Source organism: Bos indicus, chromosome 29 (assembly GCF_029378745.1).
Source record: "Bos indicus isolate NIAB-ARS_2022 breed Sahiwal x Tharparkar chromosome 29, NIAB-ARS_B.indTharparkar_mat_pri_1.0, whole genome shotgun sequence".
Lineage (NCBI taxonomy): Eukaryota > Metazoa > Chordata > Mammalia > Artiodactyla > Bovidae > Bos > Bos indicus.
In genome coordinates this window covers 36,555,864-36,583,735 of record NC_091788.1, presented here as the reverse complement: position 1 = coordinate 36,583,735, position 27,872 = coordinate 36,555,864, and the positions used below count along the sequence as shown (strand labels likewise).

The window sequence follows — 27,872 nt, the reverse complement described above, 5'->3', positions numbered from 1 at the left end:
CTCCCTATTGCCCCTAAAGGTTGCTGCTGTCTTTTGTTTTGTAGTAATTATTCTTTTATTACTCTGGGTTTTGGTCTGTGGGTTTTTAACCCTTCTGCCTCAGCACATTTTCCTCTTATCCCTTGCCGTCTTAGACGTCACTTGGTATGAAAGGTGTTCTCTGAGACCATAAGTCTGGGAGGTGTGCTTCTCCCCTGTACTCACGGGTAAACTTCCACTCCATTGCAATAGCTTGTTTAATTGTTCTCCCTCCAGACGGTATATACACTTGTCCATCTTAGCTCACAGCACTTAGGATGGATGTTTCCTGTATGTAACTGCCAAGTGGAGAACAGACCCGGTCCTGTTGCTTCGGGTTCTCAGCAGATGCCCTCAGCTCTTCAAGTTCTCACCTCCCACGTGGGCTTTTTCTGCCCCTCGTCTTGAGCTGAACTGAGATGTTCACCATCCTATCCCCTGTTGGCAGAAGTGGTTTCTAAATGAGATTCTCTCTGCTGAGCTCATTCTCCTGAGGATTATTATTTACTGCTGGGTATAAGATTGTGATTTATATGTAATCTTTACTGGTCTCTCAAGTTTTGTTTTGTTGTTTTTTTTTGCTGTCCTGTGCCGCTTTTGGTATATTAGTTTCCCAAGCAAGGGTTGAACCCGGGCCCCAGCAGTGAAAGCATGAAGTCTTAACCACTGGCCTGCCAGGGGATTCCTGACAAATCTCTCAAGATTTCAGAATTGAGTAAAGATCAGTGGAATTTTAGTTTGTTTAAAAAACATAAGAACTTGGATGGTGTTGATGGTTGCACAACATTGTAAATGTACTTAATGCCACTGAACCGTATACCCTAAGATGGACAGAATGGTAGATTTCACGTTATGTGTATTTTACCACTTACGCGCAGAAAACTTAAAAACTTTGTTTTTTTTCCTCGTTTCTTTCCTCCTGCTTTTTCTGATTCTCCCAGCCCGAGATCTTCTTTGATGTAGTCAGCCTGTCAACGTGGCAGGAAGTGCTGAGCGACTCTCAGCGTGAACATCTCCAGCAGTTTCTGCCCTTCTTTCCTGAAGACAGCATGGAGCAGCAGAATCAGCTCATCCTCGCCCTGTTCAGTGGGGAGAACTTCCGCTTTGGGAACCCTCTGCACATCGCCCAAAAGCTTTTCCGAGGTGTGTAGCCCCCCAGTCTTGTCTTTAGAGGCATGGGGGTGGAACACGCCCCGTTCTGTGCGCGCTCCTTTCACGTTTCTTGCTTTTATGTGCAGACACTGTCCCCTCAGTCAGAGTGATTTCAGGAAGCACTTTGCTGCCTAGGCTGTTCTTTTTTTTAATAAAAAATTTTCACTTAATAGGAAGCATAAATCATAGTAGGTATTGCTCATTGATTTGTTATATGAACCCAGCTGTGTAGCCACCACTGAGATTAAGAAGCAAAACGTTATTAGCATCTTGAGGACACCCTTTATGACTAGTCTTCACAACTCACTAAAGACAGTTTACCGTTTGGTTTATCACACATGTGTATGTGTGTGTGATGCCCATACACTTTTTTTCTGCAGAAAAGTTGACACTTTCCCACCAGGCACTTCAGCATATAGTGTATCTCTTAGCAAAGACGTCCTTCCACATAGTCACAGTGTTAATACCACACCCGAGAAACTTCACAGTGAACAGGAAATAGCATAGTAGCCCTTGTTCAGATTTTCCCAGTGGTTCAGTGTCCTTCATGGTCAGCTTTTAAGCCAGGTTGCGCTCATGGTTTGTGTGTGGTGTGTGGATTTCCTGTCTCTCAGCTCCCTGAATCTAGGACCTTTTTTCCCTTGTCTTTCAAAATACATTTGTGACAAGCCCAGGACACTTGAATTGTAAAATGTCTTGCTTTCTGGGGAGTTACCATGTTGTTTCCTCATGATATAAATTTGGGTTAAACATTTTGCCGAGAAAGGAAATGGGAAATTTTCATCCCCCAACCCCACCCCCACAGAGGGCATGTGAGGTCAGTCTTGCTTTTGATCACTTGGTTCTGTGGTGTCTGCCGGGCCTACTGATTGTAAGGGCACCTTTTTTCATTTAATTAATATGCAGTCTATAGGGTTGTACTTACGGACCATGTGATAACCTTATTTTCACAAAGCCTTTGTTTTCCCCAGTGGTTTTAGCACCCACCAATCCTTTCCTGAATCCATAATTACACTGGGGATTCCAGAATGGGTTTGGGGTTACTCTGAAGTCCCTGTTTGCTTTGCTCCCTGTCCCATGGAGAGGAACAGAAGGTGCTTCTCCCCTTCCCACTTTCTGGGGTGACTTTGCTTTGGCAGGAGCCCCTGAAAAACACCACCTCTTGAGTTTTGTTAAATTGGACAGTTTGACAGCTGCAGAAATATTGGAGAGAAAAAGCTTATCATTTCCTATCTCATTATCTTAGGGGTTCAAATGAGTGTTCCCTTCTTCAGTGGGTTATTAAGGAGGATTTCCCGCTCTGGTTGGACAGGGTTTATGTGGCTGAAGCCAGGGTCTCAGGTGGGAGTTAGGCTGGTAGGCCTGGTTGGTGGTTGAGGCCATGTCAGGGACTGTCTGTGACGTTGGCACATTTCGTTCCAAATCAGAGTGATGGTTCTGGTGAGGATGCAGACAAGGAATGTCAAGGTAGGAGTTGTGTGGTTCTCACTGTCCTGCCTCGTGTTTCAGGTCCAGTGTTGCTGAGGATGGCCGCGTCACCATGGTGATTGTGGTTGTGTGTCTTGACCGAGTTGGCATTGCTGCCAGTTCTCTGACCTTTGGTTTTGTTTTCTTGGTAATGTTTTAAATAGAATCCTTTTTCTTCTTAAGCCCAGATGCTTGTCAGGCTCCCTGGTCTTCTGTTTCCGAGGAAAGCCTCATCTGTCAGGGACTCAGCTTCCCACTTGTAGCCACACCCCAGCTCACTGTGGTCGTTGCCCCCTCACCTGCTTGTCTCAGAGGAAGGACCTTTCTTCGTTTAAGGCTGACCCCCACCCTTGCTCTTTTCGTGTTTTGCGTCCTCCAGGACCTCATTTCTTAGCAGTTGTTCCACCGTGTGTATTTGCTGTACCTGTTCTTTTTCAGTCTGTAGATGGGATCAGGGATCTCACACTAAAAAAGTCCTTAACCGTCTGTCCCCTTCATCATCGTCTGTCATTTTCCCTTTTCTCCAAACTTCTGGAAAGACGTCATAGCTTGCAGTCCTTGGGGGCTGTCCCCTGCACCTGTCACACCTTTCTAAATTTTAAACTGCAAACCTACAGAAAAGTGACAAGAATCTGTAATTGACACCCACATACTCCTCACCAGGTTCACCAACTATTAACATTTTGCCCCATTTATTTTCTTGTGCTTATTACCACTATTTTTAGTTTCCCTGAACCACTTGAAAAATCCTAATTTTTCAGCATTCATCTCCGAAAAGCAAGAACATTCTCTTAGATAACCAGAAATGATCAAGTTCAGAAATACATAAAATACTGTATTGAATTTAAATTCTGAATGTCAGTATGAATTTTAATGCTATTATGCTACTGTGTGGCCCATATTCCTATTTTGCTACTTATTCCAGTGCTCATTTTTTCCTCTGGTCCATATTTCTTTTCAGTGAAAATGCAATTTGTAGACCAGCAGATGATTTTCAGTTCTCTTCTTAACCCATCCGTCATGTCTGATGTCTGAAGTGAGACTTTTGCCTCCCCGCTTACTACTCGTGGCCCTCCAGTTCCTGACTTCCTCCTGAACCTTACACACCCTTCCAGCATACCCCTCTCTGCTGAATCCTCATTGACTCACTGTTCCTGCCTCTGCTCCTGCCATTAAGCCCACTCTCCCTCCTTACTTGTCTGCTCCCATCTACTAGCTCTTCTTTGGGAGCTTTTATTGGGGCTACTTCAGACACCATGTCCACACAGCCACCAGCGTGAGGATCTCAGAGTTTCAGTTTTCAGAATATTTGCCAATTGCCTTCACTTGGAATAAAATCCACCGCCTACCAGGCTCTTTTGCCCTCTTAGCAACCTCACCCAGGGCTGTAGTTGCCTTTTCCACTGTTCTCTGGCTCAGCGCGGTCGATAGAAATACTACATGAGCCACATGTTCAGGTAAAAAATTCCAGTGACCACATTAGGCATACTAAAAACAGTTGATTTTAATGATGTGTTTTCTTTAGTTTGAGGTACTCAGAATTCTCTTTTAATAGAGCATTTGTCTCGTGGTTATCAAAAGTGGGGGAAGCTAAAGACTGACAGAAGGTCACATCAGAGAAGTACAGAGGTAAAGGAGTAGAACTTTCGTCCAGTTCTTGTACGTCAGCGTCAGTAGCATTCAACTCTTGCCTCTTTTCTTAAAAGTCAAATTCCCTGTTTCTCTACAGCAGGCAGCATTCAGCGTGGTGGCTGAGAGCTTGAGCTCTGGAGCTGGATGGCCTGTTTTCAGACTCAGTTTCCCCTTTTAGCTGTGTGACCTTGGACAAGTTATATAATTTCTCCACGCCTCAGGCTCTTCTGTAATTTGAGAATGTAGTGGTATCTTCTTTATGCAGGGAAGGGGGGTTGTGAAGATGAGGTGAGTTAATATATGCACGGCCCTTACATGATGACAGTTATGTGCCAGGTGCTGTTCTAAGTGTTTGCTGTTATTGATTACATTGGAATGTCATTAAAGGCGGTTCGAATGAAAACAGACATCCTGATGCCGTGTTTTAGCTTTCTGAGATTAGCTGTTCCATCTGTCTACTTAAGTTCACATTGTAGCACCCTGCTCAAATCTAATATTCCAAAACGACTTCTCTCACCACGGCTCCCGCAGTGGCACCAGTTGCCCGTGTCGAGTGATCTGGGTACCACGCTCCTCTTCCTGCCCCAGCGTCCAGGCTGTCAGCAGGTCTAACCTTTGTCCCTTGAACTACATCTCAAGGCTCTACTGCCGGTCACTTAACCACTACTTAACTTATCAGCTGACATACGGCTTTCTTCAAGGTTCTGGAGGTGCAGTCATGTTCTTAATTCTAATAGGGGAAAACAAGATGATAGATAAGCAAGTGTGTCTTGGTGTTACGCACTGCAGAGACTGAGGAAGGGTAGTGGGCCTGGGAGTGACACGAAGGAGCTGTCTCGGGTGGTGGTTGGGTAGGGCTTCTCTGATGAGGTGCGTTTGGACAGAGGCTGCGTGAAGATCTGAGGAGCAAGCTGTGAAGACACTGGGTCTTAACAGGAAACACTGCGGGTGGAGGGGACTCTTAAGGAGAAAGTACGGTGTGCTTGGGAAATAGCGTGGAGGCCAGTGGGGCTGGGGTGGAGGGAGCAGAAGGGAGGCTGGTGGAAGAAGAGGCTGCCATGCATGGGGCCCGCACAGCAGGGTCTACAGGCCTCCTGGGGCCCTGGCTCTGCCCTGGCTGTGGGGAGATGAGGTGGGATCAGGCCACTGTCGGCCCTCACCTGGACCACTGCAGTGGTGACCGTCTTTCTCTTTTGCTCTTGGTTGTGTTATTCTCCTGCTTCAAATCCATAGAGTTCCCCAAACTACACAGAAGGTTCTCATTATTTATCTGTCTTATACGTAGTAGTATGTATACATCAATCCCGATCTTGAAATTTTGTAAACATAAGAAAAGTTGAGCAACAATATGTCCAGTGCACACCCATGAAACTGGCCCACGTTCATTAGCTGACGTTTCCCACGGTTGCTCTGATCAGGCCTCATTTTATGTCGCCGCCTCTAGGGCGACTCTTCTTGCTCTTGACGGTTGTTCCAGGCTGGTTCCTGCACAGCCTCAGGGAGTCGAGTCCCTGTGTGTGTGCTTCCTGTGTCTTCTCTCCGCCCTCCCCCCGCCCCCCGTCCGCAGGCTCACCTCCCCCAACACCGTCCCCTGGTCAGTGCAGAGCTGTCCCCTCCCCAGCCCACGTGGACGGTGGCTGACGTGGCGGTGCCTGTTCCTGCAGATGGACACTTCAACCCCGAGGTGGTCAAGTACCGGCAGCTGTGCTTCCGGTCGCAGTACAAGCGCTACCTTAGCTCCCAGCAGCAGTACTTCCACCGGCTGCTGAAGCAGATCCTGGCCTCACGCAGCGTAAGTGACCCCCCTCCCGGGAGCGGTGCGGACACGCACCTGGTGACCTGAAGGGGCGGGCGGGGCAGCAAGGAAAGGCCACAAGGAAGGAAACTGCCCGTCTACGCCCAGCACGGCCAAGTGCACCCTTCCTTTTTAAGGTGCATTTTCAGACATGTCCTCATTTCAGAGATGTTAGGACAGAGGGAAGAAAGGAGACGTCTTAGATTCGATGAAATGTCGTAGCTTCCTACCCAGAGAGGTGGCTTTCAGGTCCATGGTGGGTCGTGCAGGAGAACCAGGTTGCCCTCAGTTTCACGTCTGGCTGCCTGAGGGGAGCCAGGTTTAGTGGCCCCAGGTCTGGACCAGCCTCGGGAGGCCTCGGGGTCAGGTAGGTGTGGCCCTCAGAGGACCTGTAAGTTTCGGTGTGGAAATACTTAGGTATAAGTATAGTACTCTGGTATAAGTACTCATTCTTGGTGGAGTAGCTCTCCAATCAGGGATTTTCCACCATAATCGATACAAGCCCCTTTTATTTGAACGTACTCATCCACGTTCTTTATGATTGGAGGGAGGGAATTGAGCTCGTTGAAGAAGAGAAGGAAGCATGGACCTGGGGGACAAGCCAGGGTAAGCTTCCAGGACCCCGTCCTGTCTGTCCTGTCTGCAGGACCTGCTGGAGATGGCCCGGCGGAGCGGCCCCGCCTTCCCGTCCCGGCAGAAGCGGCCCTGGCCATCGCGGGCACCTGAGGAGCGGGAGTGGCGCACCCAGCAGCGCTACCTGAAGGTCCTGCGGGAGGTGAAGGAGGAGTGTGGGGACACGGCGCTGTCCTCCGACGAGGAGGGTGTGTGTTTTCGGGCCCCCGGGGCTTGCGTCCATCTCCACCGCTGCTGTTTGTCTGCCTGGAGCCAGTGGGTGCCATTTCCCCACCCCTGCGATGAGGACGCCATGCCTGTGCCCTGTGGTCTGTCTGGGCCAGTGGTGGAGCTCGGAGCCCCTGGTCCTCGGGCCCTGAGACGCTTCCGCTGGGTGGCTGTGACTGCAGACCACTTCGCTCTTGGCGCTTGGGTGCCCGCGGGCCTACCGCAGGCTCTCTAGTTCTGCCGGCTGCTCGAGAGGACTGCTTCCCCACAGGAGGGGCGTAGTGACCTGGCCTCCACAGTGACCCACCACTGTGGATGTCTGTCCTCCTGGAAAAGCTGCTTACATGACCTCAGAGCTACAGTCCAGCTGGGAGGGGTGCAGAGGGAGTGCTGGAACCTGGCTTCCCGATTGTTGGCTTAGCCATCTTGAACCCCAATGACCACTTGCCCAGTCTCCCCTGCCGGGGTCCAAGACCATGTTGGATTTACAAGGAAACTTTTCTTTTGAAGATCTCAGCTCATGGCTCCCAAGCTCCCCAGCACGCTCCCCAAGCCCTGCTGTGCCCCTGAGGGTGGTGCCCACGCTCTCCACCACAGACATGAAAACCGCAGGTGAGTGCTGGTCTGGTGCCAGGGCATGGAGGGGTGTTGAGGGGGTGTGGTGAGGGGAGCAGCACTGGCTGCTTCTGCCAGAAAAAGAGCAGTGTTCCTTAGACCTAGGAGGTTTGGAGAAGTTTTTGTTTGGCTCTACTTTTTTACAAATAGGCCAGCTTGCATTCTTTACTTGAAAATTTCCCTTAGGAGTTGATCAGCTGGCATTTTGGCCTAAAGAAAGCAGAATCTTAAAATAACAATACTAAGGGACAGTTTAATAATAGAACAAGAGAGGTAACCAGAAGCATAACAGTTTCTTGGCATATCCATGGAATTAGAGAATATTCTCTTTTTTTGAGAATTTTCTTAATTGAATAAGAATTAAAGAAGACTGTGAAGAAATTCAGGAGCAGCTGAGTACGGAGATTATTGTTACTGACCAGGTTACAGAAGAGCTGCAGAGTTGAGTCAGTGACTGTTCCATGTTTTAAGACTATGGTACTTGTAGCACATGAGTCAGAAGGGAAACCCAGAAGTGTCTTACTTATGAATTCTAAAGTGGCCAGGAAAATGTGAGTCTGAGCCCTGTGGAAATAAGGACGATCCATGTGGTTCAATTCCTTTTCTCCCAGATAAAATAGAGCTGGGGGACAGTGACCTGAAGATAATGTTGAAGAAGCACCACGAGAAGCGGAAATACCAACCAGTAAGATTGGAGGGGGTAGTGGGTAGGTTGTCAGTCTTACCTCCGAGCGGGTGTCCTGAGGACCGTACAGGGAGTCACTACGTCCTCAGTCCCCTTTCCTTGTACTTGTTAGTGGGCAGGAGCAGCACGGAGGCCCAGGAACACCAAAGACGTGAGGAGAAGACAAACACTTTGGCTTCATAAGACATGCTCACTGTGATGTCTCATCTAGTCTTTAGGGCAGTACTGTTGCGTGAATCATTATGTCCAGTTAGCAGGTCTCAGAGAGGCCAGGGAGCTTGTCTTCTGCCTGATGGCTAGCAAGCAGCAGAGCCTGGACTCCTCCCACATTTTGTGTTTCTGTTCCTCCACACCACCAGATCAAGGTAACGCCAATCCAGAAAGTGTAGTGGAGGAAGGAAAGGCAGTTCTTCTAAGGTGGAGGGGTGAGATGGGCAAAGTCTCCATGGGAATTAAATCCAGGTTCTGTCTCGTCTTTTCCACTCACAGTGATGGGTGAATCCCTTCATTTCTCTGAGCCACGTTGTCAGTCTTTGTAAAATATAGCACCACTTAACAGTATTACTTGAAGAACATATAAAGAATGCACAGGAGCTTTATGAACTGTAAATGCCACACGTGAAAGGTTCTTCTCTGCCCTGTTAGAAAGAGCAGTAGTTTTTCTCTATGTACTTTTTAAACTCAACACAGTTTTCTCAAGCACACATACCATCTAATTGTGTCTGTTAGGTACACAGGCAAAATCACCAACAGTGTCCAGCTCCTCTCTGGAGCCTTGATAACACGTCTCTGAATATCATGTCTAGGATCATCCAGACCTGTTGACAGGGGACTTGACTCTGAATGACATCATGACTCGAGTGAATGCCGGCAGGAAGGGCTCACTAGCAGGTAAGAACATCCTGCAGAGGTGGCCATCGTCCAACTGGTGTCTGCTTATACAGGCCTCTGCATAACGCAGAAGGAAACGTAGCCACAGCCTCTTCCTTACTGATGATCTTTGTTTCGTTATCACCTCTTATGGATTTGTAGGGGAGAATGGTTATTAAATCAGACCAGCAGATCATTGGCTTTTTAAAGCGCTCATTGGGTTTGGTTTTAAAAACAAAACTATGTCTTTATTACTGAGGCTTTTCTTTGATTTGCTAGTGGGCCTTGGGAAAATAATAAGCAGATAAGCTCCCTCATTTCCTGATGTAGAAGTTGCAGTTTTATGACTTATGTTGTTTTTTTCCCCCAGCCCTATATGACTTGGCTGTCCTTAAAAAAAAGGTTAAAGAAAAAGAGGAAAGGAAGAAGAAGAAAATAAAATTGATCAAGTCAGAGGTAGAGGACCTGGCTGAACCCCTGAGCGGTCCTGAAGGGCTCCCACCCCTCTCGCAGGCTCCATCCCCACTGGCCATACCTGCCATCAAGGAAGAGTAAGTGAGCAGAGGGGTTCATGGCTCAGGGCCACCCCTGTGTTGGTGCCTCCTCTGAACCCTGAGTCCCAGGGTCCTGGGGAAAGTGCGTGGTGTAGTCTTTCACTGAACTGTTCTGTGACTGCTAGGAGGCTTGGAGGGCCTACAGCAACTGAGAGTTGTGGGGTTTTGTGTTTTTTTTTTGGTGGTCCTTATCTTTTTCTTCCCTTACTAGGCCTCTCGAAGACCTCAAGCCTTGCCTTGGAATCAATGAAATATCTTCCAGCTTCTTCTCTCTTCTGCTGGAGATCCTACTGCTGGAGGGACAGGCTAGTCTTCCTTTGGTAAGAGTTTAGGAAAAGCCAAGGGCACTGCGGTTTCAGGTGGTAGAAATCTTCAGTAGACTGTGGCTTGAGAACTCTGGGCTCTCCCCAGAGATCTGCAGCCAACTTGCTTTGTGAATTGGGCTCACTGGACAGACCCCGCTGGCTCGTTCCGGCACAGTCATAGAATTGCCATTGTGTTGAAACAGAATGGAAATCTAACCAGGTCCTGCCTTTACTTTTTACCTCAGCTAGAAGAGCGGGTTTTGGACTGGCAGTCCTCTCCAGCCAGCTCCCTCAATAGCTGGTTCTCTGCGGCCCCCAACTGGGCAGAGTTGGTATTACCAGCCCTGCAGTATCTTGCTGGAGAAAGCCGTGGTAAGGTGCTTTTTTCTGTAGGGTCAGTATCTCCCTCCCTCCCACCCACCCGCCTTTGTCGGATTCTCCTATTAGAATGCAGCCTCACTGCTTACATCCATCATGACCCTGCCTGACGCCATGTGGCAGTGGGCTGTGCTGCCCTGATATGCTGTTGACATACAGAAGTGACCTCCCAGCCCAGGGGAGTCAGTGGTTCTGGGTTCAGCACTCTCTGGCCTGTGTGGCTTGCTTATGGGCATCCATTTCTTGTAGCTGTGCCGTCCAGCTTCTCTCCGTTTGTTGAATTCAAGGAGAAAACCCAGCATTGGAAACTGCTTGGTGAGTACTGCATACCACTGACCTGTCACAGAGGTGCTCTTTCTCTCTTTTTCTCCCCTAAGTTTCTGGTGCCTTCCGGGCAGTGCAGGCCATGAGAATGTTGAGAAGGCCCTGTTAGGCCTTGTTTTGCTCAGTAAGAGGATCCTTCCAGGCCCTTAGGAGCTCTCACGGTCTTAAGTTCATGAACCCCATTGGGTTTTGGCTAAGCTGAAATTGCCCTCTGTCCCGATGCACCCCGGGGCTGCTGAATCGAAATCTGTGGGGGCTCTTACATTAGCACCTGTGTTTGTATCATTCATATCTGTGCCCTTAGTGTAACTTACAGTAACATGATTGTTTTTCTTTCCTAAAATGGGCTTTGTTGTTGAGGATAATGTGTCAGGCAGCCCCAAGTAAGCTGTTTCTACAGGAAAGACTTCTTTTGTTATAAATTTGTAAAGTTCCACCTACTGTGTAAGTTGTAGTAATGTGTATTTGAAATAACTTGGTGATGAGAGGAAGATTCATGTTGATTTCCTGTGGAAATAGTCAAACCTCTCTCCACTCTGTCTAGTGGTCTGTGAAGAGAAACACGGAGAGAAGCTTGTGAAGCAGTAGGTTCATTCCTTCCTTACAACGGTGATTCACTTTCTAGGTGTCAGGCAGTGTTAGGTGTTGGGGGTGTAATGGTTTGTGACATAAACAGTGTGTTCCCCTCTTGGTGGAGCTTAAGACTTGTTTGGGGAACAGGTACTCAAATAGCAAACGTGCACATTCTGTAAGGGAAAGTGCTGGTAGGGGTAGGTATTTGTAATGACGCATTGGTGTGGTGTGAATGCAGAGTTCGAGACAGCTGTCCTGGGGAAGGTCAATTGAGCAGAGTTCTTCACGATGGTTAGGGACCAGCCCAGCAGTGGGAGGGGAGAAGGCTCCCATGGAGGGAGTGGTGTGGGTCAGTGGGGTGGGGAAGCTTCCTTTTAGGGTCACACCAGCCTGCAAAGAGATGATGATAATCTGGACTAGGGTAGGGAGAATGGATGCGCTTGAGAGTTTTAGGTAAAAGCTAGAGAGGTGGTTACGGGCTGTGACATGAGTGAAGGCAGAGGCTGTCAAGTGTCACTGGTGCTGGACTCGTAACTGGTGAATGGGGCCCGCCATGGGCAACTGGGGAGGATGTCAGGCTTGGTGAGGTAAGGAGCATGCGTGTGGTTATGGACGTGCTGCGGCTTGAGCTTCCTTTGAGGTGTTGAATGGATGGTGGGTTTAGAGTCCAGACCAGAGAGTCAGGGTAGAGAGCTGTGGGCATGTGTGCAGTAAGAGAAGCCAGAGGCATGGGCCCAGTGAGGAGGCCAGAGGGCCTGGGATGAAGCCTTGAGAGACTCCAGGGTGGGAGAGGCAGAGGGGACTCTGGAGGCAGTGACCACAGAGTTGGGAGGAAGCCATGAGGTCTCAGTCAGGAGATGGGGAGTGTTCATTAGCCTCCATGGTTCCTGCAGCTCAGGAAGATCAAGACGGGGTCTGTGGACATGAAGAAATGGTGATGCTCTTGGAAAAGTGACGCAGGCTGTGGTCAGAGGTGTGCTGAGGCCATGGGTCCACCTGGCATGGGGCTGGGGGTGGCAGGCCAGACCCAACCAGGGAGTAAGTGTCTCGGGCTTGTGGGTCAGATGCATCCGCTGCAGCCGCTCAGCTCTGCCCTGTGCAGGGCAGCCAGAGACATGACACAGGTGAACAGCCACAAAGCTGACCTCTGTGTGCTCTGTGGAGAGCTGCGTGTCCTGGCTGTCAAGGCCCTCTCCTGCAGCTCGCCTCCAGTTAGGGAGACAGCGGATCTGGACCGCACTTTCTACAAGTGTTTGTTGTTGCTGTTATTTATTTAAAAAATTTTTTGTTGGCCGTGCTGCATTGCATGTGGGATCTTCATTCCCTGACGCGGGTTCAGACCAGCACCTCATGCATTGGAATCACAGAGTCTTGAGCACTGGCCTGCCAGGAATGTCCTGGGAAACTTTAAAAAATTCTGATGCCTGGGCCTTCCCCACATCTGTTCTGATTAGTTGGTTTTCGGGAGCCTGAGCCTCAGCATTTTCAAAAGTACCCAGGTAATCCCACATTACCAGGGTTGAGAAACTAGATTAGGCATCTTGAAGATTGCTCTTTTGGAGAATGACAAGATCTAGTTGTGATTGTGGGAGTGCTTGGCTGGGGTAGAGGGAGGCCACCAAGATCAGGTGACTGAGGAGTTAAGGTGCTGGCTAGACAGCCCTTGGGGATGTCCATCAGACACTTGACGTTAATCCCGTCAGGTTTTTAATCCTTTCAAGTCAGTTTCAAGTTAATTTCCACACTTCGTGTTGTCAGATAGCAGTCCAGTTTCATCCTGCGTGTGGAAGTCCTGCGAGGGCTGTTCTGTACACAGGACCATTGCCACAGTCCTGACAGGTTCTTCCTCGGGCATAGGTACAGCCAGGAGGAGGAAGTGGGGTCCTTACGTTGTACCTTTAGATCACATTGTTGTTATTTTTTGCCTTTTTGTTCCAATAGGCCAGTCCCAAGATAATGAAAAGGAATTAGCTGCACTCTTCCAGCTGTGGTTGGAAACCAAAGACCAGGCCTTCTGTAAGGTATGTTGTGAGAACCTTCTGTACGATATGTTGTTGAAAAACACCAGCTCTCGTCTTGGGCTTCCAGAAGTTAAACAGAATTCTGCAGTCCATTGACCTGTCACTGTTTTCCTTTCTCCAGCAAGAAACTGAGGACAGCTCAGATGCCACAACGCCTGTTCCTCGGGTGTGAGTATAGCAGTACCTGACTGAGGGTGGTGCCCCAGGAAACCCTTGTCTCAGTCCCGCCCTGGTTGCGCTGACACGTCCTTGTACGTTAGAGCTGGAGAGCTTGAGAGAGATTGGGTCCATGGGTCCTTGCCTGCCTCAGCCTCCCTGGGGGGCAGCATGCTCCCAAAGTAGGAGTGTTGCCCCAGGAGTCTGAGTGGCAGGATCCACCTGTAGCTGTGTGCTTTTCCCCAGTCTCCCTTCAGTTCCCTTGGAGAGTGGTGGTTCTGGGTGCAGGAGAAGAGGTGATGGACCCGGTAGTTCTAGGCACTGGAGAAGGGGCGATGGACCCAGTGGTTCTGGGTGCTGGAGAAGGGGCGATGGACCTGGTGGTTCTGGATGCTGGAGAAGGGGCGATGGACCTGGTGGTTCTGGGTGCTGGCGAAGGGGCGATGGACCCTATGGTTCTGGGTGCTGGAGAAGGGGCGATGGACCCGGTGGTTCTGGGTACTGGCGAAGGGGCGATGGACCCTGTGGTTCTGGGTGCTGGAGAAGGGGCGATGGACCTGGTGGTTCTGGGTGCTGGCGAAGGGGCGATGGACCTGGTGGCTCTGGGTGCTGGAGAAGGGGCGATGGACCTGGTGGTTCTGGGTGCTGGCAAAGGGGCGATGGACCTGGTGGTTCTGGGTGCTGGAGAAGGGGTGATGGACCCTGGTGGCTCTGGGTGCAGGAGAAAGGGCGATGGACCCTGGTGGCTCTGGGTGCAGGAGAAGGGGCGATGGACCCTGGTGGCTCTGGGTGCAGGAGAAGGGGCGATGGACCCTGGTGGCTCTGGGTGCAGGAGAAGGGACGATGGACCTTGGTGGCTCTGGGTGCTGGAGAAAGGGCGATGGACCCTGGTGGCTCTGGGTGCAGGAGAAAGGGCGATGGACCCTGGTGGCTCTGGGTGCAGGAGAAGGGGCGATGGACCTTGGTGGTTCTGGGTGCTGGAGAAGGGGTGATGGACCCTGGTGGCTCTGGGTGCAGGAGAAAGGGCGATGGACCCTGGTGGCTCTGGGTGCAGGAGAAGGGGCGATGGACCTTGGTGGTTCTGGGTGCAGGAGAAGGGGCGATGGACCTTGGTGGTTCTGGGTGCTGGAGAAGGGGCAGGGGACCTGGTGGCTCTGGGTGCAGGAGAAGGGGCGATGGACCCTGGTGGCTCTGGGTGCAGGAGAAGGGGCGATGGACCCTGGTGGCTCTGGGTGCAGGAGAAGGGGCGATGGACCCTGGTGGCTCTGGGTGCAGGAGAAGGGGCGATGGACCCTGGTGGCTCTGGGTGCAGGAGAAGGGGCGATGGACCCTGGTGGCTCTGGGTGCAGGAGAAAGGGCGATGGACCCTGGTGGCTCTGGGTGCAGGAGAAGGGGCAGTGGACCGGGTGGCTCTGGACACTGGAAAAAGGGCGATGGACCCTGGTGGCTCTGGACGCTGGAGAAGGGGCGATGGGCCTGGTGGTTCTGGGCACTGGAGAAGGCGTGATGGACCCTGATGGTTCTGGACACTGGAATAGGGGCGGCGATGGGCCTGGTGGTTCTGGATGCTGGAGAAGGGGTGATGGGCCTGGTGGTTCTGGGCACTGGTGGAGGGCAATGGACCCATAGGTTTTTGTGTTCCAGAAGGACTGACTACGTGGTGCGGCCCAGCACGGGGGAGGAGAAGCGAGTTTTTCAGGAGCAGGTGAGAAAAAACTGGAACCCAGTGTAAATCTCTGTGTCTGCGAGACCAGGCGAAGAAGAGATGCTCTGAGCCCAGCATTCTTGGAAGCAGCTCACACTCTTAACCTCACTGTTCCCTTAGTCGGGATTGCTTTTCCGGAGCAGAGATGATGTGAGGAAGGGAACAAGAAACTTTTTGATGGTTTTTTTGCAGATAACAAGACACATTGGCTTCTGGATGACTTTGCTAGTGACTGGCCTTTGGGGGTCGTCCTTTCCCCACTCTGGTCAGCTCAGTGGTCCTAGTGGAATAGCCTGATTCCTCCTTGTTCCAGTCTCTCCAGGCTGACCCCTTACTGCTTGGGGTGGCTGGAGAGAGCCCTCTGACTGACTCAGGAGCTCTGTCCCTTCTCTTGACAGGAGCGCTACCGGTACAGCCAGCCCCACAAGGCCTTCACCTTCCGCATGCACGGCTTCGAGTCCGTGGTGGGGCCCGTGAAGGGTGTGTTCGACAAGGAGACCTCGCTCAACAAGGCGCGGGAGCACTCCCTGCTGCGCTCTGACCGGCCTGCCTACGTCACCATCCTGTCCCTGGGTGCGCCACCACCCCCACCCCCACCCCCCAGCAAAGGCTGGAGGGTCAGCTCCAGGAAGCTTTGCAGTGGGGACACGGAGGGTGGGCTCCTGCCCAGAGAGTTACAGGGAATCCTTGTTTTCTTTCCGGATTCTGTGCTCAAGTTTACGTTCCTTTAGGAATAGTTCAGTTAGCTTAGGTGCCAGAATTTGTTTCCTCCAGACTGGGCTTCTTTTAAAGGTGAGGTTTTTCACCTTTTTGGTACCATGAGTTGTTGGCAGTCTGGTAACCACTGGACCCCTTCTCAGAATTAGGTTTTTAAATGCCCAAAATAAAATGCACAGTTATGAAAGAAACCAGTCATATTGCAAAAATATTCAAGCAGGTTTATGGTGCAGAAATAGGTCTTTATTATGTTAAATGATGTGACATTGCCACAGGTGTTGTGACTCCTCTGATCCCCACGTGGTGATGAGTAGCACTGATACTTTGAGTTCAGCAGCTGTGCTGTGGTGAGAAATCATCTGATTTCTGTTACACATCACAGCACTGCCAGCATGTGGTTGGCAACATATGCCAGCAAAGATTGTGCCAGCCTTGGCTCACAGTGGAAGGAAATGCTGGGTTTCAGTTTAAGTTGTAATTATCTCCTGGACCCCGTAAACTCTCAAGTTCAGGGCCTTCAGCCGTGGCTGAAAGTGTGAGGGGTGTGGTGGAAGCCGCCCCCAGAGGGCCGTGTCCCCCTGCTCCTGGGTCAGCAGCTGAGGGGTGGCTCCCCTAGGAACCCTGCTAACGTGTGCACTTTGCTGTTTCTCGTGTTAGTTCGTGACGCTGCAGCACGGCTGCCCAACGGGGAGGGCACGCGGGCGGAGATCTGTGAGCTGCTCAAGGACTCCCAGTTTCTGGCGCCTGACGTCACCAGCACGCAGGTGTGAGGGAAAGGGCTGCTCGTGTTTTGTTCAGGGGTTGTTTAAAGATGCTTACAAGGGAACACAGAATGTGCGTGCTAAGATACTTTAGTCGTGTCTGACTCTTTGCGACCCCATGGACTATACCGTGCCAGGCTCCTCTGTCCTTGGGGATTCTCCAGGCCAGAATACTGGAGTGGGTTGCCATGCCCTCCTCCAGGGGACCTTCCCAACTCAGGGTTCGAACCTGAACCTGTCTTATGTCTCCTGCGTTGGCAGGTAGGTTCTTTACCACTGGAACCACCTGGGAAGCCCACATGAGGGAATACAGACTGGAATAACAAATTTAATAAAACTGATGAGGAATTTCCTGGCGGTCCAGTGGTTTGGATTCTGAGCTTTCAGTGCCAAGGGCCTGGGTTCAGTCTCTGGTTGGGAAACTAAGATCCCACAAGCTGAGTGGCAAGGCTAAAAAAAAAATCCCAGAAGAAAGGAGTCTGTCTGGGGAAGGGTGAGCAGAGCTGCCCTGTGACCTTGCTGATGGCGAGGCTTTCCTTCAGCGTCTGCTGAGGGTCCTCAACTCACCGTCTTCAGGGCAACTCCGTCCCCCTGGTCTCCTGGTTTCTTGTTTTGCTGAGTGACAGGTGAGCCACTGGGAGTAGGTTCTGTGTGGGGGCTGTGCCCCGCCCCCCCACCCCGGGTTTCCTCTGGCGTCTGAGCCGGTGGTTTTCCTTCCCTTGTCCCGGGTCTCAGGTGAACACAGTGGTGAGCGGCGCCCTGGACCGGCTGCATTATGAGAAGGACCCGTGCGTGAAGTATGACATCGGGCGGAAGCTCTGGATCTACCTGCATCGGGACCGCAGCGAGGAGGAGTTTGGTATGTGCCCCGCTAGCCCCGGGCGTCCTGACGTTCTGTCCCGGCCCCACCCTTCTCCTTGGCATTCGCTCAGGACGCCACTGTGCAGGGGTCGGAGCCCTGGCTCTCAGCGAGACCGCCCTCCTTCCTGAGCTCAGCTGCCCACTCTTGCCCACAGAGCGAATCCACCAAGCCCAAGCAGCTGCGGCCAAAGCCAGGAAAGCCCTCCAGCAGAAGCCCAAGCCCCCGTCCAAGGTGGTGAGTGACCTCGTGGGACGGCGGCAGAGCGGCTGAGCCATTCCTGCCTCTTTGCTCACGCTGCGTGCGTTCCATCTCGTGTGCGTGCAGAAGTCCAGCAGCAAGGACGGTCCGGTGAAGGTCCTGAGCGGCGGCCCGTCTGAGCAGAGCCAGCTGAGCCTCAGCGACTCCAGCATGCCCCCCACCCCGGTCACGCCCGTGACGCCCACCACGCCTGCTCTGCCTGCCACGCCGATCTCCCCGCCACCAGTCCCGCCAGTGAACAAGAACGGCCCCACGACAGTCTCGGAGCCGGCCAAGTCTACGTCAGGGTGAGCATTCCGCGTCCTGCCGGGCCTTCTCCTCCAGGCTCCTTCCGCGTGCTGTCCTGAGCTGTGTCTTCTTTCCCCGGGTGCTCCTCGCAGTGTTCTTCTCGTGTCCTCACCAACCATGCCGCAGCTGGGAACCATGCTGTCCCCGGCATCCAGCCAGACCCCGCCGAGTTCTCAGGCTGCTGCCCGTGTCGTGAGCCACTCGGGCTCGGCTGGGCTCCCCCAGGTGCGGGTGGTGGCCCCGCCCAGCCTTCCCGCCGTGACGCAGCCAGCAGGGCCAGCCCCGCCACTTCCACCGATGCCCGCGGGAACGCAGATCCGCATGCCGGCCACTGGCGCGCAGGCCAAAGGCGGGCCACAGGTAAGAGGGACGGGCTGCACATATGGGCTCATGAATCTGGTGGGCAGTCCGGGTTGGGACCCAGGACCTGGGTCACTGCTGCTGCTGATGGCATTTATCACAACAGCTCAGTTAATGCCTAGGGCCCAGTGACCGAGTTATGAGTTGTGTTTGCACGTCGGGAGTCAGAACTATGGGAAGTTTAGTGAGGTACCCCAGGTTGTGACATCAGGAACCTGGTGGATGAAGGTGGGATGTGAATGAGGCCCATGAGTGTTAGTGTCAGGCTCTTTCTGTCGTGACTCTAATCTTCTCTAGGCCACTGATCGTGGGGCTGTAGACAAGAGTCTCCTGCCTCAGGCCCCTGTGCTGTAAAGGGGTATGGTGTTTCCCCTCTCTTTGCATGGTTAAAGTGAGATGTTAGATATGAAAGTGTTTCTGAAAGTTAAGCTGTTCTACTAGCATGTCAGAGCTCCACACTGTCCACTTCAGGGGGTAGTGAGTGCTCGGTACTATAAGCTTAGAAACCCTTCTAAGGGAATGCATCTTGGGTGGTGACAGCTAGAGACTTTCTGGGTTCCGGTCTGCGGCTTCCTGTCTAAACTCTCGGCCTCCTGCCCGGAACTAGACAGTCATGGCCACTGTTCCAGTCAAAGCGCAGACAGCGACGGCCACCGTGCAGCGGCCGGGACCCGGGTCGGCGGGGCTCACGGTGACAAGTCTCCCTGCGGCGGCCAAGCCCACAAGCAAGCCTGCCACCAGCTCTCCTGGGGGCCCCACTCCCAGCACCCCCACGGCAGCTGTTCTTCAGAGCGTCGCAGGACAGAACATTATCAAGCAGGTACATGAAGCCTCTCTGCGCGGGTCTGAGTACTTTGTCCAGAATCAGAGGACAGTTGGAGACCTTAGTGGTTTGTGACCTCTGATTCTGAGTTCATTTCTATTCAAGTGTGAGTTTCCAGCAAGGGCAGTGCAAGCTTGGGAGATGCTGCAAAGGGTTTTTTTGTTTCTCTCCATGTAATTCAGGATTTAGTAGCTGAGTCCTTGGATTTGGAGTCAACTTTTCACGGATGTGCTTATCTAAAACCCTGTAGAACGGATGGACAGGTGGTGTTGGCATTTCATTTTCCACTTGTGGAAACGGAACGTGTGTGTCTGTGCTTTCATAGCGGTGTGTGCGTGAGGATAACCGTGGAGCTGCAGGGACTGTTTGGGCAGAATCGCACCGACTGCTGAGAGCAGGGCCTGGGTGGTGCTGAACGTGCTGTAGATGCTGAGTGCTGTCGTTCTCCTGACACCGCAGGGCAGCCACTTTGATTATTCCCATTTTACTGTGAAGAAACGGAACTACTAATGATGAAGCAAAGTTATTTCTTCGTCAAACGAAGGTTTCTTGAGTGCCCTCTGTGTGCCGGGCACTGCAGGGTGTGGGGTCAAGGGGTGAATCACATGGACCAGGTCCCTGCTGTCCCGAGGCTTGTAGTGTCACATGTCACAGCTCTGGGGGACAGGCACGTACTTCCGGGGTGAATTCCATAAGGCCGTGACAGTCGGTCAGCGGGAAGGGCGGGGGTCAAGGGTGATGGGCAGAGGTGGCAGCTGCTGAGGGAAGGCCTGTCTGGGGAGGGGGCTCATGAGCAAGGTGAGCGAAGCTGGAGAGCACACGCCGTGCTGTGCTTTTCCAGGCGCAGCCTCCCAGGTGTGGGAATGGCACGTGAAGAGGCCTCCATCAGGAGTGTGTGGGGAGCAACGGGAAAGCAGCTGGACGCTCCTGAGCACGTGAAGGTGTTAGAAGGCGAGGCTGCCAGCAGCTAGCTCAGACTTCGCCTTTAGTTTAGATGTGACGGGAGCCGTGGAAAGACTGTGGGCTGGGATGACTTGACCTACTTTACGCTTACAGAGATTCCTGTTTGGGAAGGGAGCTGGGAGGGGTGTTCAGGTGGAAGAGAACATAGGTCACTGTGGCCGGTTCATGTTGATGTACAGACCAGCATAATACTGTAAAGCAATTTTCTTTCAATTAACGATACATAAATTAAAAAGAAACCCCTGCTTGTGCACCGTGGACACTGGAGCCAAGAGCAGAAGCAGGGAAGCCACGTGGGAGTGGGTAGCAGCCGTGTAGCTCCAGCATTAGGCGTGTGTAGAGGCCTGAGAAGTGAGCACTCAGTGGACAGGGGTAGTGAGTGAGCTTGACCGGCACACTGGGTCATGGATTTTGGGGAACGGGTTCACGATAGAATGTGAGGCAAGGCAGGGGAGACGGTGATAGATAGCCTTGCTTTTGCTGAGGGCGGAGACCTAGGCTGCAGGGGGATGTGGAGTGAGGCAGGGGTGGGCATGCTTTAGGGTGGGGGCGGCACTGTGACACTCAGTGGTCCGGCAGAGGTGGGGGTTGGCTCACTAGACACAGTTCTTCGGCTAGGAGGGTCGTACCTGTTGCATGTGGATGTTGGCTCTAGGTAAGTAGGCGTTGGTGTGAAAACCAGTCTGGTCCCAGGGTGCAGCCCTTCAGCACCGAGTGTGGTGCTGCCTCAAAGTGGAGGTTGGCTCAGCCATAATTAGATGTTTTTGAGACAGTAGGAGAAATGTGAGTGTGTCTTATAATATTTACCAGGTGGTTATTAGGTAAGAATAGATAGTTACTTTTAAATTTGGTCCTGGGCTATTTTATGTGAAGGTCTGGAGCAGCCTTGGATACCCAGGGACAAGTGTTGATGAGCAAAATGATGTTTATCGGTTTACTTTAAAATATTCCAACTCCTCCCTCCCTCCACCCGGGCCCTTGAAGAGTGGGGAGAAATAGATATTCCTGGCCACGTGGTGACTTCTGAAGCTGGTGGTGTGTGAATTTGTTAGGCTGTTCTCTACTTTGGTGACCGTCCTCCATTTTTCAAAGTAAAAAGTTAGGAAAGTACAGGAAACATACATCTCTTGCAATGGAGGTTCCCTGGCTTTCCCCTGAAACCCGTTGAGCCCGGAGAAGATGTGTGTCAGTGCTCTTCTTTCCCTGCAGGTGGCAATCACTGGGCAGCTTGGCGTGAAGCCCCAGACGGGCAGCAGCGTCCCCCTCACAGCCACCAACTTCCGGATCCAGGGCAAGGACGTGCTGCGTCTGCCACCCTCCTCCATCACCACGGACGCCAAGGGCCAGACGGTGCTGCGCATCACCCCAGACATGATGGCCACGCTGGCCAAGTCCCAGGTCACCACAGTCAAACTGACCCAGGACCTCTTTGGGACGGGCGCCGGTACCACGGGCAAAGGCATCTCGGCGACCCTCCATGTCACATCCAACCCCGTTCATGCCACTGACAGCCCTGCCAAGGCCGGTGTGGCCACTGCCCCGTCGTCCACTCCAACAGGGACCACTGTGGTCAAAGTGACTCCTGATCTCAAGCCAGCGCGTTTGATGCCAGCGCTCGGCGTGAGCGTGGCCGACCAGAAGGGGAAAAACACGGTGGCCTCATCGGAAGCGAAACCAGCTGCCACCATTCGCATCGTGCAGGGCCTGGGGGTGATGCCCCCCACAGCAGGCCAGACCATCACGGTCGCAGCCCACACCAAGCAAGGGCCCTCAGTGGCTGGTGGGTCTGGAACTGTTCATACGTCGGCCGTGTCTATGCCCAGCGTGAACGCTGCCGTGTCCAAGACCGTGGCTGTGGCTTCTGGGGCGGCCAGTGCCCCCATCAGCATCGGGACCGGAGCCCCCGCCGTGCGGCAGGTCCCAGTCAGCACCGCGGTTGTCTCCACGTCCCAGGCCGTGAGTAACTTCAGGGGTGTAGACTGGAAGCCCAGTCTGTCTCCTCTTTTGACCCAGACAGGCTTATTCACTGTGTGACTCTTGTTTAGTTCTGAAACACGTTACTAAAGTGTGGCACGGGCAGTAGTTCTCGTAACAGTAAAGCAGCGCGGAGGTGCGTGGAGTAGATGCGAGCTTTCTCTTCCACCCTCTGGTTCCCCTCTCGTGAGGCTCGTCACTAGTGGTGTTTCGCCGTTTATCCTCCAAGTCCTTTTTCTGAGCATTTTCATACATATGCACGAAATTTTAAGATTCCTATGAGAAACCTCAGTCTGTGTACTGTTCTGTGATTTGCTTTGTTCATTTAAAAGTACGTCGTGGGGGTTGTTCCAGATTGTACGCTGAGACTGTGCCCTTTTAATGAGATCGCTGTCCCTTGTTAATACCCGGCGCTACGGGGCCTGTTTGTTGTGTGAACACGGGACAGTGTTTCAGGAGTGGGCCGGGGAGGTACGCATCAAACGTTCGACACTCCCGCTGTGTTCAGAGAAAGACCACACCAGCCTACGCTGCGTCAGCTAGCCTTCTGTTTCCCTTACCCCTTAACCAGCACGTGAGAGCCTGTTCTGTAAATCACTATGTCCCTGTCTTACTGGGGTTCTTTTTCTCTTTTCCTGGTTTTTGGTGGGGTGGGTATCCCTTTGTTGGGGGAGGTTGGTGAGGGCTCTCCAGGGGTGAATGGGATATTTGCCATTGTTTTTCTGGGGTGTTTTTCTGGTATTTTCATGTTGTATGAGCTCGTACCAACCTTTATATTTTTCACATATTAGTTCTTTTATGTGTAGAAAATATTTTCTTTCAGTCTGTCATTTTTTAACCTTGCATGTGAAGCCTTTTTGCTCTGCAGGTATTTTATCTGATTAGATCATCAGCATTTTCTGGTTCCTAGGTTTCACTGCCTTATGCCTCAGCCCAGGGTTATGAAGATGTCGGCTCTTATTTTCATAAAATATTTTTAGAGTTTAAAAAAAGTATAATGGATAAATCCACTTGAAATGTATTTCTGTGAATGTCATGTCTGAATAAGCTCCTCCTTCATTTTTCACATTATTCCAGCATCGTTGCGTAGTATGTCTCTTCCCAACTAATTTGAGATACTGCCCTTATCGTAAACCAGATTCCTGTATCAACAGGTGTGTTTTGGGGAGCAGGTGTTTATTCTTTAGCCTCTGGGTAGGGGGCATTGTTCTGTATGGCAGGTGCATCTGGACAGTACAGAGCGCAGTCTGACTTCTCTAAGTAAGCCGTATAGTGAAACCTCATCGATTAGGATAAAAGCTCGAGTGATGGGGAGAGCAGGACCAACACGGTAGGAAAGCCAGGCACCCAGCCCTAAGGTGCAGCCTGGCTTTAAAGGAGGTGTGTGTTGAGGTTCTCACATCAGAGAATTAAGGCAACGAAGAAACGGCGCTCACTTGATCCACTTTTCTCTTGAGTCCTGACACAGGTGTGTCCCGCGGCATCCAGCTTGTGGCCATCAGTCGGGGTGACTGTAAGGAGAGAGCTCCGGGTGGGGCAGGCAGGTTGAGGGGTGGTGCCTAGGCAGCTGTTGCCTTGCTCACAGAGGGACGCACCGTCGGTGGGTGCTGCTCTGAAGTCTCCCCAGCGCCGGGTTCTTAGCACAGCCGTGCAGCCCTCAGTCGATTCCCTGAAGGCACCACCTGGCCGCGTCCTCTGGCCTGCTGGCACCGTTCAGTGCTTTCTCTGGGGCTATAGTTGACTCATTTGGAGATCAGTGTCCGGCCCGGGGGACAGGTTTCCTCCCGAGTGCCTGGCTGCTGTAGAACCAGTTTGCCTGTAGGAAATATTGATTCCTTTTCTTTGCATCTTGTTGACTGCTCCTCTTGAGTTATTTTTTTCAAGTCAGGTTTACACAAGATTTTACCGTGTATAAATTTTATCAACCAAAGGTTAAAACCAGGCCACCTAAAAACTGGTGGCTGTAGTGACCTACCCCAACCATCCTGAAGTCCCAGACACGCCAGGCATCTCCAGCTCCCTTTGCGCTCCTTCCCCACATTTAACTGTGAGGTGCACTTCTCTCTTGGGTGAGTTTAGTATTAGTGTCCCCAGCTCACCTCCCTCATCTCCGGGAGGAACAGCACCCGGGAATGTGCCCTGCTGTGTGCTCCCCTACTCTGCACCTAACCGTGACAACTCCTGATCGCCTCTGTCCCGGCTCGGGTCCTCCGCCCGGCTGCCTTGTGCCAAGTGTCGGGGTGCTGGATGAGTGAGAGCCTTCCCTCTGGGACCCAGCCTCTACTGCCGTGAAGGGAACACACGCTTTCCTTTGTGGCTCGGGGGCACGTTTTATCCTGATGCCGGCAGGTGCCCTCGGCTGCTTTGATTCAGCAGGAAGGAGGAGGCTCACAGACAGATGACCCTTGGTAGAACACACGAGCCCTTACCTGGACCCCAGCTATAGGAGCATTGGGCCCTACAGAGGACTCTTTGGCTCCTGCGGCCCCTGGGTGACGCTGCACGGTGGTCCTTGCCTCCTCCTTCTCATAAACCTGATTCTGTTTCTCTGTAGGGTAAGCTGCCTACACGGATCACAGTTCCGCTGTCTGTCATCAGCCAGCCCATGAAGGGCAAGAGTGTGGTCACAGCCCCCATCATCAAAGGCAACCTGGGTGCCAAGTAAGTGCTGTGGTGGGTGGGGGAGGCAGTGCTGGGGGCTCCTGGACACGAGGGCACAGGGAAGGCGGCTGGTTCCTGGGCTCCTTCATTGTGCTTGACGGTGTCTCGAGCACCTCAGGTTGTTTCAGGTGCTGGGGATAAAGTGAGGTCAGTGCTACCAACAGGCTCACGCTGTAGGAACAGTGAACTAACCTCGTCTATGGGGTGGTAGTGCATGCTCTGGGGACAGAGCAAGGGACCGACAGGAGGCACTGGGTGGAGTGGGCGGTGACCGGTGTGCTGTTAGGGAAGCCTCCCCGCAAAGTCAGGCCCTGGGGTGTGATGGTGCAGAGAACGAGGGCCTCCCTGGGTCCAGAGCTTTGTGGCTCTGACTTGACGAGAGTGAAGGTGAAGACAGGAGTCTGGGTCTCTGGGCAGCTGCCCTGGGGCCGGGTTTGTGGCTGGGAGCACACACCTCCCGGCACCCATCCTGACCCTGGCCGGTCACCAAGTAGACACAGAGCCTTTTCATCCAGAGCACCAGGGGCCTTTGTCTGACACGGGAGTGTGGCAGCTGGAGGAAGGGGGGGATCTCTGGCTGGTGTCCCGTCAGTCCAGTGCTGGGGTCCCCTGGCCCGGGCTTGGCCTCACGCCTCTCCCCCACAGCCTCGGCGGGCTGGGCCGCAACATCATCCTCACCACCATGCCGGCGGGTGCGAAGCTCATCGCTGGCAACAAGCCAGTCAGCTTCCTCACGGCCCAGCAGCTGCAGCAGCTCCAACAGCAGGGTCAGGCCACACAGGTGAGGCCCAGTGCCCTCTCAGGGCTCGGGCTACTCCCTTCCCTGTGCGCTCGTCCTCACTGCAGGCTGCTGGCCATCTGCCCACCAGACGCTCTTTCTGTGCACAGGTGCGCATCCAGACAGTCCCCGCATCCCACCTTCAGCAGGGAACAGCCTCTGGTTCCTCCAAGGCCGTCTCCACCGTCGTCGTGACCACGGCCCCATCTCCTAAGCAGGCACCCGAGCAGCAGTGATTCTCAGGGAGGAAGACATTCAGCGGCCGGATGCCACGCCAGTCGGCCTTCAGGCTGGGAGGGCAGGAGCGCGGGTGGCTGCCTCACCCACCTCTGCCGGGCGGGGTGGGTGTCTGTCTGAGGAAGGCCAGCGGTGCGACGCTGGCTGCCCAGCTGCGCTCCGCGGGGAGTGGGCTGCGCCAGGTGTGCTGCGCCCCCGAGCTCTGTCCTGTCTGGTCCAGGAGAAGTGTCTCTGGTGGGGGTGTGTGAACTCACTGTGGTCACATGAGCCCAGCTATCCCAAGAGGAGACACTGGGGACGGGCTGATGTCACAGATGTGTGGATGGTGAGTGAGACTCGTTCTGTGCAGGGGTTGTGTTTACCCTGGTCTTGTCTGTGATTGGTGGTCTGGGTCGGTGTTCTGTGTCCAGATGTTTTTATGTAACATTTTTTGAAAAAACCTGTTGTACATCTCTATCAAGGAGAAACCTGGGCTTAGACATGCCCCCACCCCCAAAAAAACGCATATTAAGTTGCTTCAGTAGTGTCCAACTCTTTGCAGTCCTATGGACTGCAGCAAGCCCAGGCTCCTCTATCCATGGAATTCCCAGGCAAGAATACTGGAGTGGGTTGCCGTTTCCTTTTCCAGGGGATCTTCCTGACCCAGGGATCGAACCCAGGTCTCCTGCATTGCAGTCATATTTACTTAATTTTTTGACGAGAGTGAAAGAACAGCAAGATCCCTAGTAAGTTAGTGGCTGACTTGATGGCTGCATGCTAGCAGAGTGGCCATGAGGTGGGGGAGAGACGTGGGCATTGAGGTCATGTGGGGTCCCAGAAGTGGAATTAGTGTGGCAGCTCTGCTTAAAGACGGGCAGTCAGGATCTCGACCGCGGTCCACCCTTCACCTGCTGACTCTGTCCTCCTTGTCGAGCCTGTCTACATGTACATCCAGAGCCACTGGACAGAGTAGGCAGAAGCCAGGACACATAACTGCTTTCACAGCACAAGTTTTATTGTGGTTCAGAGATGATATGTTTTGCTTTGCTCCAGAGCAAGAGTCAGCAAACCCGATTTTGTAAATAAAGTTTTACTGGAACATAGCCCACACCCATTCACTTAGGTATGGTCTGTGGCTGCGTCCAGTTAGAAGGCAGAACTCAGTAGTTGTCACAGGGACTGCACAGCTTCAAGTACAAAAACCTTCCTACCTGACCCTTGAGTAGAACTTTGCTGCTTCTGCACCAGAATATGGTGGGGCCGGGGGGTATGTGGCCACAGCTGCCTCGTGGGTCTGGGTTTATTGTCATTAGCTCCTGGGTGTTCACGGTTCTCAGTCTCCACTGAGCCATGGGCAGAGCTCAGAATGTGGTTTTAAAATGTAATTAAAAGCACTGGTTGTCAACAATGTGTGCCTCTCATATTGGAGTGGGTGTTGGGTGGTAAAGCTTTTCTGCAGCCATGGGGCTTTCCTGTCTCTCAGGAAAGTATCCAGGTTATTAAGAATGTTTTCCTCACCCATGAAAGTTGAGTGACATTCTTTGATGGAGTCAGGGTGAGGAAGTGGAGTTGGAGGGCAGTATCAGGCAAGTTGCAGTGGTGCAGAGAAAGTTAGAGCAGCTCACTGGACACAAAGACGTTTGATTCCTAAAGCAGATCTGTGAGATAGGCGTGGTCATTCCTCTTTTAACTGAGAGAACCCGCGTCTGAGTTGAGGTTAGAAAGAACCAAGACGTGAGTGCAGTCTTCTGGTTGTAGGTCAAGTGCTCTCTTTGCTACCTTCCTGCAGGGAAGTGACATGTCCTGATGAGACCTGGTGGCCGCCCCGAGCCGGGAGGGGTGGACCTGGGGGCCAGATTGCAGGGGTGAATGGGCGGGGCGGGATGGAGCTCTTGACGGGTGGTTGAGGGCTAGCACGGAGAGGAGATTGGTGACGGGTGGTTGAGGGCTGGCGCAGAGTGGAGGTTGGTGATGGGGAGAGGTGGAGCCTGCAGGGAGGGAAAACAGCCTTTGAGCTGAGTGGAGGAGGGTGCGTCTGCACAGTGTCACTCCCTGCAGCACGTTGCACATGGAAACCCCGGGTCCTGGTTTCTGGGTGAGAAAGAGGCAGTAATTTGAGGA

The 27,872-nt window shown here is 52.7% G+C and overlaps 1 protein-coding gene across 6 annotated transcripts in view; it reads left to right on the top strand.

The window, feature by feature from the left end:
* The window catches only part of NFRKB (nuclear factor related to kappaB binding protein), a 31,344-nt gene extending 4,185 nt beyond the window's left edge, over positions 1-27,159 (top strand). For 2 of the 6 annotated variants that reach the window (XM_070782934.1, XM_070782935.1), the window contains 24 exons: positions 960-1,161; positions 5,934-6,061; positions 6,711-6,885; positions 7,415-7,516; positions 8,131-8,204; positions 9,011-9,095; positions 9,445-9,625; positions 9,840-9,948; positions 10,179-10,305; positions 10,561-10,626; positions 13,150-13,229; positions 13,351-13,397; positions 15,015-15,090; positions 15,489-15,663; positions 16,465-16,571; positions 17,304-17,427; positions 17,585-17,664; positions 17,755-17,975; positions 18,069-18,336; positions 18,944-19,156; positions 21,332-22,078; positions 24,651-24,757; positions 25,403-25,538; positions 25,646-27,159. In XM_070782934.1, the coding sequence (XP_070639035.1) occupies positions 960-1,161; positions 5,934-6,061; positions 6,711-6,885; positions 7,415-7,516; positions 8,131-8,204; positions 9,011-9,095; positions 9,445-9,625; positions 9,840-9,948; positions 10,179-10,305; positions 10,561-10,626; positions 13,150-13,229; positions 13,351-13,397; positions 15,015-15,090; positions 15,489-15,663; positions 16,465-16,571; positions 17,304-17,427; positions 17,585-17,664; positions 17,755-17,975; positions 18,069-18,336; positions 18,944-19,156; positions 21,332-22,078; positions 24,651-24,757; positions 25,403-25,538; positions 25,646-25,771 (3,756 nt within the window). In that variant the 3' untranslated portion in view covers positions 25,772-27,159. The remainder of the gene's footprint in view (positions 1-959; positions 1,162-5,933; positions 6,062-6,710; positions 6,886-7,414; positions 7,517-8,130; positions 8,205-9,010; positions 9,096-9,444; positions 9,626-9,839; positions 9,949-10,178; positions 10,306-10,560; positions 10,627-13,149; positions 13,230-13,350; positions 13,398-15,014; positions 15,091-15,488; positions 15,664-16,464; positions 16,572-17,303; positions 17,428-17,584; positions 17,665-17,754; positions 17,976-18,068; positions 18,337-18,943; positions 19,157-21,331; positions 22,079-24,650; positions 24,758-25,402; positions 25,539-25,645) is intronic. The other 4 variants (XM_070782938.1, XM_070782937.1, XM_070782936.1 and 1 more) reach the window with 4 other exon arrangements.
* Positions 27,160-27,872: the final 713 nt, after the last annotated feature.